Source organism: Bison bison, unplaced genomic scaffold (genome assembly GCF_000754665.1).
Source record: "Bison bison bison isolate TAMUID 2011002044 unplaced genomic scaffold, Bison_UMD1.0 scf7180017864174, whole genome shotgun sequence".
In the NCBI taxonomy this organism is placed as follows: Eukaryota; Metazoa; Chordata; class Mammalia; order Artiodactyla; family Bovidae; genus Bison; species Bison bison.
The window spans coordinates 1729400-1741277 of NW_011494746.1; the positions used below are offsets into that span (position 1 = coordinate 1729400).

An 11878-nucleotide genomic window follows, 5' to 3' on the forward strand; every position below is an offset into this window, starting at 1 on the left:
AGAAGACTCTTGAGAGTCCCTTGGACTGCAAGGAGATCCAACCAGTCCATCCTAAAGGAGATCAGTCTGGGTGTTTATTGGAAGGACTGATGTTGAAGCTGAAACTCCAATACTTTGGCCACCTCATGCGAAGAGTTGACTCATTGGAAAAGACCCTGATGCTGGGAGGGATTGGGGGCAGGAGGAGAAGGGGATGACAGAGGATGAGATGGTTGGTAGGAAGGCATCACTGACTCAATGGACATGAGTTTGAGTGAACTCTGGGAGTTGGTGATGGACAGCGAGGCCTGGCATGCTGTGATTCATGGGGTCGCAAAGAGTCAGATACAACTGAGCGACTGAACTGATACTTTCATTTGTGGGAGGGGGGGGGAATTTATCTAAGAGTGGAATTGCTGGGTCATATGGTAACTCTAAATTTTGCCAGACTGTTTTCCAAAGTGGCTATATTCCCACCAGCAGTGTCAGTTTCACCAACACTTTTTATTGTCTTTCTTTCTGATTACTGTCATCCTGGTCGGTCTGAAGTGATGTCTCGTTGTAGTTGTTTAAATTTTGATTTGCATTTCCCTAGTGACTAAAAATCACATCTGATCTGATCTGATCTGATCTCTGAGTGACTAAAAATGTTAAATCGTCTTTTCATGTGTTTCTTGGCCATTTATATGTCCTCTGTGAAGAAATGTCTATTTAGAGCCTCTGCCCATTTTTAAAAAATTCTGTTATTTGTATTTTTACTGTATCATACTGATACCTCAGATTCCAATTCAACACCATAGGGTTCATTCTTCCTTCTCCTTTCCTTATTATAACTTCATCTCCAAAAGCAAGAAATCTGGCTCTGATTATGCACCATGTATTGACTCAATTCTAGAGAATACACGAATAACTTCAGAATTGCTAACCTATGTATGTCCTAGAAGAAAAATTAATTGTGAACTAAAGAACAATGCTTGTGTACAGTTTTTGTCTTCAGTCTTGTAGCATACCATCAAAATACTATTTTCTATAGCTCCTTGGGTTTAGAAAATGCGTCAGTGTAGTTATGTTATTCACCTGTAATATAGTTAGGTTCACTTTTTGTTTTTTAACTATTTGTAATTCCACTTTGAGTTCCTTCCACTCCTCTGCCCATATCCTGATTGATTTTAGTTATTTATTTTGGAGAATGTGAACCATTACCATGGTTCTAACAGTGTGGGTGGGCTACATAAAAAGGTTACACTTAGAGAAGTATCAGCCCTCCTAATCCTTTCCACCCTATTCCCATTCTCCCATTGCTTCCATCCTATTCCCACCTGTCTCCTATAGATAACTGATCTCATTGGTTTCTGGTTTGCCCTGAATTTCTTTTGCATAGATGAGCAGATATATTTTTTTAATATCCTTTTCTTTCTTATATGGGAGGTAGAATATTTGTGCTTTGTTTTTTTTTTCCATTTTATAGTGTATTATTCTGGAAATCAATATGTATCAATTCATAAAGATCTGTGATTTTTCTTTTAAGATTTATTTATTTTTTGATGTACTGGGTCTTTGTTGCTGTGCCTGGGCTTTTGTCTAATTGCAGCATGCAGGGGCTATGCTCTCATTGTGATGCACGGGCTTCTCATTTCAGTGGCTTCTCTTGTTGTGGAGTATCGGCTCTAGGCTTGAGGGCTTCAGTAGTTGCAGCTCATGGACTCAGTAGTTGTGGTGCTAGGGCCTAACTGCTCTAAGGCTTGTGGGATCTCCCTGGACCAGGGATTAAACCTGTGTCCCCTGCTTTGGCAGATGAATTCCTAACCACTGGAACACTAGGGAAGCCCCAGTATTCTTTGCTGTCGGTTCAGTTCAGTCGCTCAGTTGTGTCCGACTCTGCAACCCCATGAACCACAGCACGCCAGGCCTCCCTGGCATGACTCCGTCACCAACTCCCGGAGTCCACCCAAACTCATGTCCATCGAGTCGGTGATGCCATCCAACCATCTCATCTTCTGTCATCCCCTTTTCCTCCTGCCCTCAATCCCTCCCAGCATCAGTGTCTTTTCCAATGAGTCAACTCTTCACATGAGGTGGCCAAAGTATTGGAGTTTGAATTTCATCATCAGTCCTTCCAATGAACACCCAGACTGATCTCCTTTAGAATGGACTGGTTGGATCTCCTTGCAGTCCAAGGGACTCTCAAGAGTCTTCAAAAGTTCAAAAGCATCAATTCTTCTGCGCTCAGCTTTCTTTATAGTCCAACTCTCACATCCATACATGACCACTGGAAAAATCATAGCCTTGACTAGACAGACCTTTGTTGGCAAAGTAATGTCTGCTTTTTAATATGCTGTCTAGGTTGGTCATAACTTTCCTTCCAAGGAGTAAGCGTCTTTTAATTTCATGGCTGCAATCACCATCTGCAGTGATTTTGGAGCCCAGAAAAATAAAATCAGCCACTGTTTCAGCTGCAACTGAGACTCAGGGAAGTCCCTACTGTACTCCTTTCTAATGGGATTCACCTGAAAGGCTGGAATATGAGCTGAGAATTATAATAAAGAAATATAAGAAAAGCAGAACATGCTTGTTTTTGTTCAGTGCATTTGGTTTGTAGGTATGGAGTGAGATAATTTCTATCATCCTATATTGGCTCATTAGTGTTTATGGAATGCAACTCTATTGAAGACAGTCCCCTTTGGCTCAGATGGTAAAGCGTCTGCCTGCAACGCGGGAGACCCAGGTTTGATCCCTGAGTCAGAAAGATCCCCTGGAGAAGGAAATGGCAACCCACTTCAGTACTCTTGCCTGGAAAATTCCATGGACAGAGGAGCCTTGTAGGCTACACTCCATGGGATCGTAAAGAGTCGGACACGACTGAGCGACTTCACTCACTCAAACTTGGTTTACAGTGTTCTGAGGTCATAGAACAATTAACTGAAATAGGATTGCATAAGATTTGGCAATGGTGAGTGAGAGAGTTTGGTTTTTGACATATTGATTTTGAAGTGTCAGTAGGAAAACAAAATGAAGATGGCCTTAGGCAATTACAGACTCAGCCTTGGAATGATGATTTTCTTTCCTCAAGAAAGCTTAAGACTAGATGAATAGATTTGGGAATCAATAGCATCGATGGCAGAGAAGGCGATGGCACCCCTCTCCAGTACTCTTGCCTGGAAAATCCCATGGATGGAGGAGCCTGGAAGGCTGCAGTCCATGGGGTCGCTGAGGGTCGAACACGACTGAGCAACTTCACTTTCACTTTTCACTTTCATGCATTGGAGAAGGAAATGGCAACCCACTCCAGTGTTCTTGCCTGGAGAATCCCAGGGACAGGGGAGCCTGGTGGGCTGCCGTCTATGGGGTCGCACAGAGTCGGACACTTCGCAGCAGCAGTAGCAGCAGCATAGATGGAGATCCTGTCTGAAACCATCATATAGTAAATTACATTGAGGGAACACAGTGAAGAATTGCTTATAATGAGGGAATAAACAGAGATCTAGGATCTGATAATTACGAAGCTAGCGGTAATCTCCCACGCAGAACTGATCTGTGTAGAGTATAGTCAACAGCCAGATTCAGGAGAAAAGTGAGTGAGGAGGTGAGGAATGGGATGACAGTATCTTGAGGGTCAGGTAGCATGAAGGAACAGTGTTTCTAGGACGCTGAAAATGAAATTGATAGGTAAAGAGGAAGGAACTCGTGAAAATAGAGTGATTGAGAATATTTATTAAAATATTTATTGCCTTTTGATTTCTATTCAAAATTGTTTGCAACTTTATTGCCAAGGCTCTGTCATAATATGATGTTATGACTTAGAATATTTGTTAATGTAACTCCATATGATAGCTCTGTAAAACGAGTGGAAATTTTGCCCATTATACATGGAGTTAGTTACAGATTATGATAAATCTCCAACTTATATTTGTCTTCATCTTTTTTGTTTGTTTGTTTTTTTGTTTGTTTGTTTTTGGCTTCACTGTGCAGCATGTGGGACCTTTGTTCCCTAACCAAGGATCGAACCTATACTCCCTGCCTTGGAGGCATAGGTCTTAACCACTAGACTGCCAGGGAAGTCCAACTTGAGAGGTTTTAACATGGTGGTTTAGTCACTAAGTCATGTCCGACTCCTGTTGACTCCATGGACTGTAGCCTGCCAGGCTCCTCTGTCCATGAGATTTTCCAGGCAAGAATACTGGAGTGGGTTTCCATTTCCTTCTCCAAGTCTTGATCTTCTTAATCTAAGTATGCTATCCCAATTTTAAAAGACAGGCCTGTTCAGTATACAGGTACAAAAATGCATGATACCCTATTTACTATCATGACCTTGCTTTTAAATTAGGGAGGAAATGGTGCCTGATAGATAAATTCAGATTATTTTAATTTTTCAGCTCTGTAAATGTTGCCAGCATATTTCTACTCATATGTAACTGGTGGAGGAAACTGGTTTTTGAACATGCAGAATCATGCAGTATCTTGGTCTGTGTAGTTCTGACTGTATAATGCTGTAAGTTTTTTGAGAGTGTGTAAGGGGGTGCTGTTTATTTGTATGTGTTTTCCATCGAAAATGTTGCAGTACATCGTCTGTCACTGTCTTCAGGCTCTGGGGGTGGGCCAAGGTAGGGAGGGTGTGACGCTGGTTTTTGTGTGAACTCCGGCTTGTGATGCTGAGCTTGGTTCATCCGCTTTCTCCTCCCTTTTCCTCCCCACTCCTTCCCACCAGCGCCACAGCAACATCCTCAGAGTCTGAGGGAACTGCGCCCAGCGAGGGCATAGAACCTCCCACCGCCAGCAACCTGCAGCCGGGAGAGGAGCGAAAGCACTGACAGCGCCTCACCGCCACCAGTCCCCGGACCACCATGGCCAAGAACCGCAGGGACAGAAACAGTTGGGGTGAGTAGCATATGGTGACTTCTGCAGCCCGCACAGGGACTGGCCCTCCGCTTTCGGCTTCTGGAAATGAAGAGGGCTGAGGGCTGCTCGGCGCCAGCGTCTAGGGCTGGGAGATGGCCACAGCCGAGCCGCTCCCTGTTGGGCGGGAGGAACCGTGGCCAAGCGGTACCCATGGAAGCAGCATCTCTCTCACTGTGGGGCGAAGGGCGAAGGCTGCAGCTACATGCAGGCCGCAGACGCCAGCCTTTCCCCCACCCCCATCCCCCATCCTCCTCCCAGCATTTGGACAGCACCCACCCGGTCGCCTCAGGGGACTCGATGGTTTGGCTTTAGCTAAAGGAGGTTGGCAGGAAGGGGTGAGGCCGGGCAGGGGACTGTGGTGAGGGGCGTGGAGTGGAGAGCCCCCACCCCTTCCCCACGAGCTGCGAACTCGCTGGCCTCGCAGGGCTTGGACTCCTGGCAGGCGGGCAGCTTTGGAACAATGAAGCGGAGCGCGCCGGGACCAGGTCCGGGCGTTGCAGACACGAGCAACGCCGCGGGAGAAGGGGCACCGCTTGGGAATCCCATAGCACCGCAGCACTCCTTTTAATCGGGGGCTGTGTAGGGAATTTGGGAGAAAGGGGGTCAAAGTTGTGGTTTCCAGCCTTCTGCCCCACCCCAACCTGGTGCCCCATTCAGGCCAGCGCTAAGGGTGGCATTGTTCTTAGGTTTTACCTTTTGGAGATATCGGGCTCATGATTCAGCACCAGGCCGAGGGGAGGGGGAAGGAGAGACTAGGCCCAGGGGGTTCACGCTGCCGCGAGTGGGTGGGCGGCGCTCACGCAGGCGGAGAAGAGAGAGTGCAGTGATTCAGGAGAAATCGCAGCCCCGCCCGCTCTGCTGCTCCAGACTCCGTAGTGTGGGCAGGTTGGGCTTCTTTTTCCTCTCTGGGCTCCCGACTTCTTCCAGTCACAGTGCCAAACTCACTGCCATCTTCGGGCATTTTATTATCAGCACCAGAGCAGACTTCAGACCAATGTGGCATAGTGGATAGAGGAATAGTGTTTCTTCATTAGCTTGAATTGTTATTGGGAAAGTTAACATCCACTAGGAGTTCAGAGCTCTTTCATTGACTTTCTTCAGTGTCTCTGACAGCTCTTCTATAACTGTCCATCAGATTGTGAGGTATAAATTTACATTTTAATTAGTTATTTTGGTTACCTTTTATGAAAATTGTATATCTTTCATCAAAAGATCCTATTTTCTCTTGCCTCTGATTGGTCACAGGACCAATTTAACTCCCAAATAAGCGAAGTCTACATTTGAGGGATTATCAGAGGTTTACGGTAGATGTGGGGGGCTGGAGCAGGGATATCTGTCTTTAGTTGTCTGAGTTTAAGAGAAAGCAGTTCCATTTTCTGATATCTGATATCACCAAATCCCAGTTTTAGTAGCCATGACTGTTGCAATGGCAGCTTTTGTTTGCTTCTTCTGAAATATGGGTAAACTTTTTCAGAATACTCCTTCTCCTCCCTTTCCCTTGGCCTCCAAAATAGGAATTTTTTGAACACTCACAGTTAAGGTGTGTATGTTCAAGTCAATTTTGGCCTTAATCTCTGTACACTCTTGACTCAACTGTATTAAGAGACAGGCATGTGAAAATTTATTCTGATGACTAAAATTTTTCTTCTTCAAGAAGCTTTGGATCATAATTTTTCAGTGTTTCCTTTGGTTACAAATTTCTCACATAGTGTTTTTTTCTTTCTTAGGGAATGTGGTTCTCAAATGGGATTTGCATAAAAATCACATTGGGAACTTATTAGAAATGCAGATTCCCACATCTTCCAGCCAGAGCTTTTGAATCTGTGTCTGAAATAAGGTCTAGAAATCTGCCTTTTAATTAGCATTTTAGGTTATTGAGAAGCAGATCATCTTTGGATATTAACTTTGAGAAACACTGTCCTATTTACATTTGATTGAAATGTATTCCAGATAGTTTATCCAGAAGTCATCTGAAGAGTTTTGAGTCAAGTGATGAATTAAAAATAGAAATACCACAGTCACTATGTGTTCACCAGAAATTTCATAAAAAGAGATAGTGGAATTGTGGACTCTTATCTTTCTTATGTGGAAATGCTTTACTACTCAGATATTTCTTTGCTGTAAAGTGTACATGGCATGACTTAGAAAATGTAGCATATGGACTAAGAGATGTAAGTTTTTGGCAAATATGTTGGCCATGTCTGCCTTGATTCCATTTTATCACCCGCATCTAGTACAATGCCTAACATAATAGGCATTTAATAATAATAATAATAACTAACATCTTTGAGCTAATATGTGAAGTAGGTATTATAGTCCTCATTTACATATTAAAAGGCAAATAATAGAGCTAGGACTCCAGCTCTGGCAGTTTGACTTGGAATCCTTTGTCACTACCAGTATTTTGCTGAATGGATAATATTTTCTGCCATTTCTATACAATATTGTATAGAATTGTAGTTTTCAAGATACATTCATCTGCATCATTGTATTTGATCTTTAGCCTCTTAAGTTGTCAAGATATAGTCCCTGTTTACAGATTAAAAAACTGAGTCTTAGGTAGGTTAAATAACTTGGTGAAAGTGATATAATATTTACTATGTTTAAAAACTGAGATTAAAACTTAGAGTTGTCTTATATATTCTATATCATAATGCTTTGGAATGTTTTTATATATAATGGGGCATGGTGTGAAGGCAATAGAGAAGACAGGCCCTCATAGAAGGCAGAGGTCTCCGATGAGAAAAAAACACAGGTGATAGTTTAGAAAAGAAGACAGTAAACTGATCTTATCATCTAGCTAAATAATATTTTTCAGACAAATTAGAAATCACGGGGCAGAGGGGAAAGGTCAGCTATCCAGAATTGGAAAATACAGGATTTCCAAGAAAAGTATAAGAGCGATACTTGCAAAATGTGTACAAGGGACCTAAAATTCAGATAAGGACCCTGTCGAACCAGTAACAGATACTATTTTTGTCTGAGTGATCAGAGACCTGTTAGGTGCTTATAAGGGTCATGGAGACTAGAAAACAGAAACGCGTCTCTGCTGACACCCAGAGTAGGGTGGTGGTTGAGAATCATACCCATACGTATAAGGGAAGCAAGTCTCTGCTTCCAAAACTGAGAATCCCACCACCTGTACCTGACTCTATACTGAACTAAAAGGTTGTATAAATTTAAGCATTTAAAAGTCAGTTCGTAAAACATAGGCATTATTATCCTTATCTTGATATATAAGTAATCTGAGATTCAGAGAGCATAACTTACCAGAGGTTGAATAATTTATGTTACAGATCTAGGATTTAAATTTAGGGTTGTTTGTTTACCTGGTCTGTGTGATAAAGACAAGGAATTAAAATAGAAAGCCAGCAGGTGCTACAACAAACCTGCGTAGGCTTAAGCTAGTATAAGAAATCAATGCTGTATAAACTTGATCTCCCTGAACTAGAAAAGAAGGCAAAGAATATGCTAGTGTGGAAGATAAAGGAGACAGATGACTATCAGAAACAGTAGCCCAGAAAGCAGCCTTTCGGGTTGGATTTAGAGTTTATGTACTCTCAGAAACAAAACAGAAGCGTATTCGTTGTTTATTTGTTTTTGTTAATTACAGCTGCTTAAAAACTTGAGATGCCACATGGAAATTTGAGTTTTCTGTATTTAACAAACTGTCAGTGCAATATTACTTTAGAAGAAGAATATTTGCAATAAAGTGTTAGCTAGTGTCAGCTTTTCCTGCCTCTTTAAATAAACTCAGCCTCACATTAAGTATGTTGGTGGTGGTTTAGTCGCAAAGTTATGTCCACCTCTTGTGACCTCATGAACTGCAGCCTGCCAGGCTCCTCTGTCCATGGGATTCTCTAGGCAAGAATACTGGAGTGCGTTGCCATTTCCTTCTCCACACACTAAGTATAGGAAATGTCTATTTGTTGAAAATTAATTTTTAGGTTTTTGTTATTTAAGGAAAGGTTAAAAAAAATCTTGATTATAATAATTTCCAGATCTTTCTTTTCCAATTGGCTGTATTCTATTTTCCTTGAAATGAGACTGTCTCTGTGTACTTACCTCATTTTCTATATACTTGTTCCTCCTGAAACAAAATAAAATTTCTATTGGATCATACATGTTCTTCTCCTACAGATTCTCCCTTCCACATTATTCTGACTTAATTTGCCTTCCCTATATCTTTTTTCATATACATTTATATAGAGTTATACTTTACTTTTTATATATAAAAGTATATACTTTTTAATATACATATTATACTTTATATCTGCTTATCTTGTCTTGATAGCTCTTGGGTTATATCTTTGCTCCATTTCAAACTCTGCAGACTGTATCTTCAGAAACCAGTGACTAGACTGTAAGTATAACCTGTGATCATCAGGAAAAAGATTGTGAGAAATTTTAGTAAAAAAAAAAAAAAAGTTGGATATTTTAAAATTTAGAGGCTCTTTTACATAAAAATTATTCTATTAAAATATCTGTATATACAAAAGAAAAATGAAACATAGATGTTCAGTTTTAAAAAGTGTAACAGTGAATCCCCCCTCCCAAGCTGAAAAAATAGAACTTTATCAGTATTTTCACACTACATGTCAGCTGCTCCTTAATGGCAATATCTCCTTATAAATACTTTCATAAATTTGGTGTTTCCTATTTCCTGATCATTTTATATCAGGAATTAATATATATATGTATATTTTATATATATATATAAGTTAATATTATTTTGTATATATATAAATTACTATGATATAATATATATCATTAATATATATATGTATATTTTGTGTAAATATTTGTATATATAACAATCTATCACTAAATAATATATTAGCTTTACATTTTTAAGAACCTAAAATAAATAAAATTTAGAGTATATTTTTTTCCACAAAGTATTTTGTTTACTTATAATCCCCATACTTAGTATTATAATAGATGTGAAATTATATCTCACTATCTTTTCACTTTCATGCATTGGAAAAGGAAATGGCAACCCACTCCAGTGTTCTTGCCTGGGGAACCCCAGGGAAGGACGGGGGAGCCTGGTAGGCTGCCGTCTATGGGGTCACACAGAGTCGGACGTGACTGAAGCGACTTAGTAGTAGTAGTAGTAGTATGGTTTGAATCTGTGTTCTGATTATCAATGAGGTGTGAGTATATTTTCATACATTTATTAACCATTAGTATTTCCTTCTCTCGGAGAAGGCAATGGCACCCCACTCCAGTACTCTTGCCTGAAAAATCCCATGGACGGAGGAGCCTGGTAGGCTGCAATCCATGGGGTCGCTAAGAGTCGGACATGACTGAGCGACTTCACTTTTACTTTTCACTTTCCTGCATTGGAAAAGGAAATGGCAACCCACTCCAGTGTTCTTGCCTGGAGAATCCCAGGGACAGGGGAGCCCGGTGGGTTGCCGTCTATGGGGTCGCACAGAGTCGGACATGACTGAAGTGACTTAGCATAGCATAGCATAGCATTTCCTTCTCTGTACCTGTTTGCCCTTTGCCGATCTTTTGTCAGGTTATCTTTTTTTCCTTTTTCTTTGTCCTTTGCTACCTTGTGATGTGACTTTGCTCTCTTGATGTTATATTTAGTAAATAAGTTTCATATTAAAAATAGTCAAGTTAATATTTTCCTCTTTATGGTTTGTGCTCTTTGTATTTTAAGAAATCTTTCTCTATCTCAAAGTTATATAGTTTTCTCTTATTTGGTTTTAAATTTTTGCATGTCTCTTTTTCATTTTTTAAATTGTGGTAAAATGCACATAACATAAAATTTACTATCTTAACCATTTTCAAGTATACAGTTCAGTGGTACTAAGTTGTTATACCACCTCCACCACCATCCATCTCCAGAGTTCTTTTCATCTTGCAAACATCTGTATCCATTAAATACTAACTTCTCATTCCTTCTCTTCCCAGCTCCTGACAACCACCATTCTACTTTCTGCCTCTATGATTGTTGACTACTCTGAGTATCTTAAGTGAAATCAAGTATCTATCTTTTTATGACTGGATTATTTCACTTAGCATAGTGTCCTCAAGTTTTATCCATGTTGTAGCATATGTCAGAATTTTCTTCCTTTTTAAAACTGAATAATGTTTCATTTGGGACTTCCCTGGTAGGGAATCAGCCTGCAATGCAGGAGACCCCAGTTCGATTTCATTGACTATATATATATCACATTTTGATTATCCATTCATTTGTTAGGAAGCATTTGTGTTGCTTCCCCATTTTATCATTTGCAAATAATGCTATTGTGAGCATGGGTGTTTATATATCTCTTTGTGACCCTGCTTTCAGTTCTTCAGATATGTATCTAGAGCTAGAACTGCTGAATCATATAGTAGTTAATAGTTTTAATTTCTTTGTGGAACTACCGTACTGTATTCCACAATGGCTGTACCACATTCCTATTACCAGTGCACAAGGATTTACTTCCTCTACATCCTCATTAACACTTGTTCTTTTCTGGTTTTTTTGAATAGTAGCCATCCTGATAGGTGTGAGGTGGTATCTCATTGTGGTTTTTATTTGCATTTCATTTCCTAATTTCTCTTATTTCTCCTTTCATTCATTGGGTGTTTATGAGTATGCTGCTTAATTTCCACAGATTTGTGAATTTTCTAATTTTACTTCTGTTACTTATCTCTAGCTTCATTCTACTGTGGATTGGGGAAAATATTTTATATGATATCTATCTTTTAAAAATCTGCCAAGATTTAATTTGTGGTCTAATATATGATCTATCCTAGAGAATGTCCTATATGTATTTGAAAAGAATGTCTATTCTGTTGTTTGGTAGAATGTTCTCTATAAGTCTGTTGGATCTAGCTGATTTACTGTGTTGTTCAAATTCTCTTTTCTGTTGCTTATCTTCTGTCTGATTGTTCAATCCATTATGAGTATGGGGTATTGAAATCTCCAGCTTAACACTTCACATATTTTTTTTTTAATTTTCTTTCAGCTTTATTTTTTTTTCATATATATATATAT

At 40.1% G+C, this 11878-nt stretch overlaps 1 protein-coding gene across 1 annotated transcript in view; it reads left to right on the top strand.

Moving 5' to 3' along the window:
- The window catches only part of ATL1 (atlastin GTPase 1), an 87614-nt gene that overhangs the window by 5609 nt on the left and 70127 nt on the right, over window positions 1-11878 (top strand). The window contains exon 2 of the mRNA XM_010842255.1: window positions 4685-4854. Within this exon, the coding sequence (XP_010840557.1) occupies window positions 4821-4854 (34 nt within the window). The 5' untranslated portion in view covers window positions 4685-4820. The remainder of the gene's footprint in view (window positions 1-4684; window positions 4855-11878) is intronic.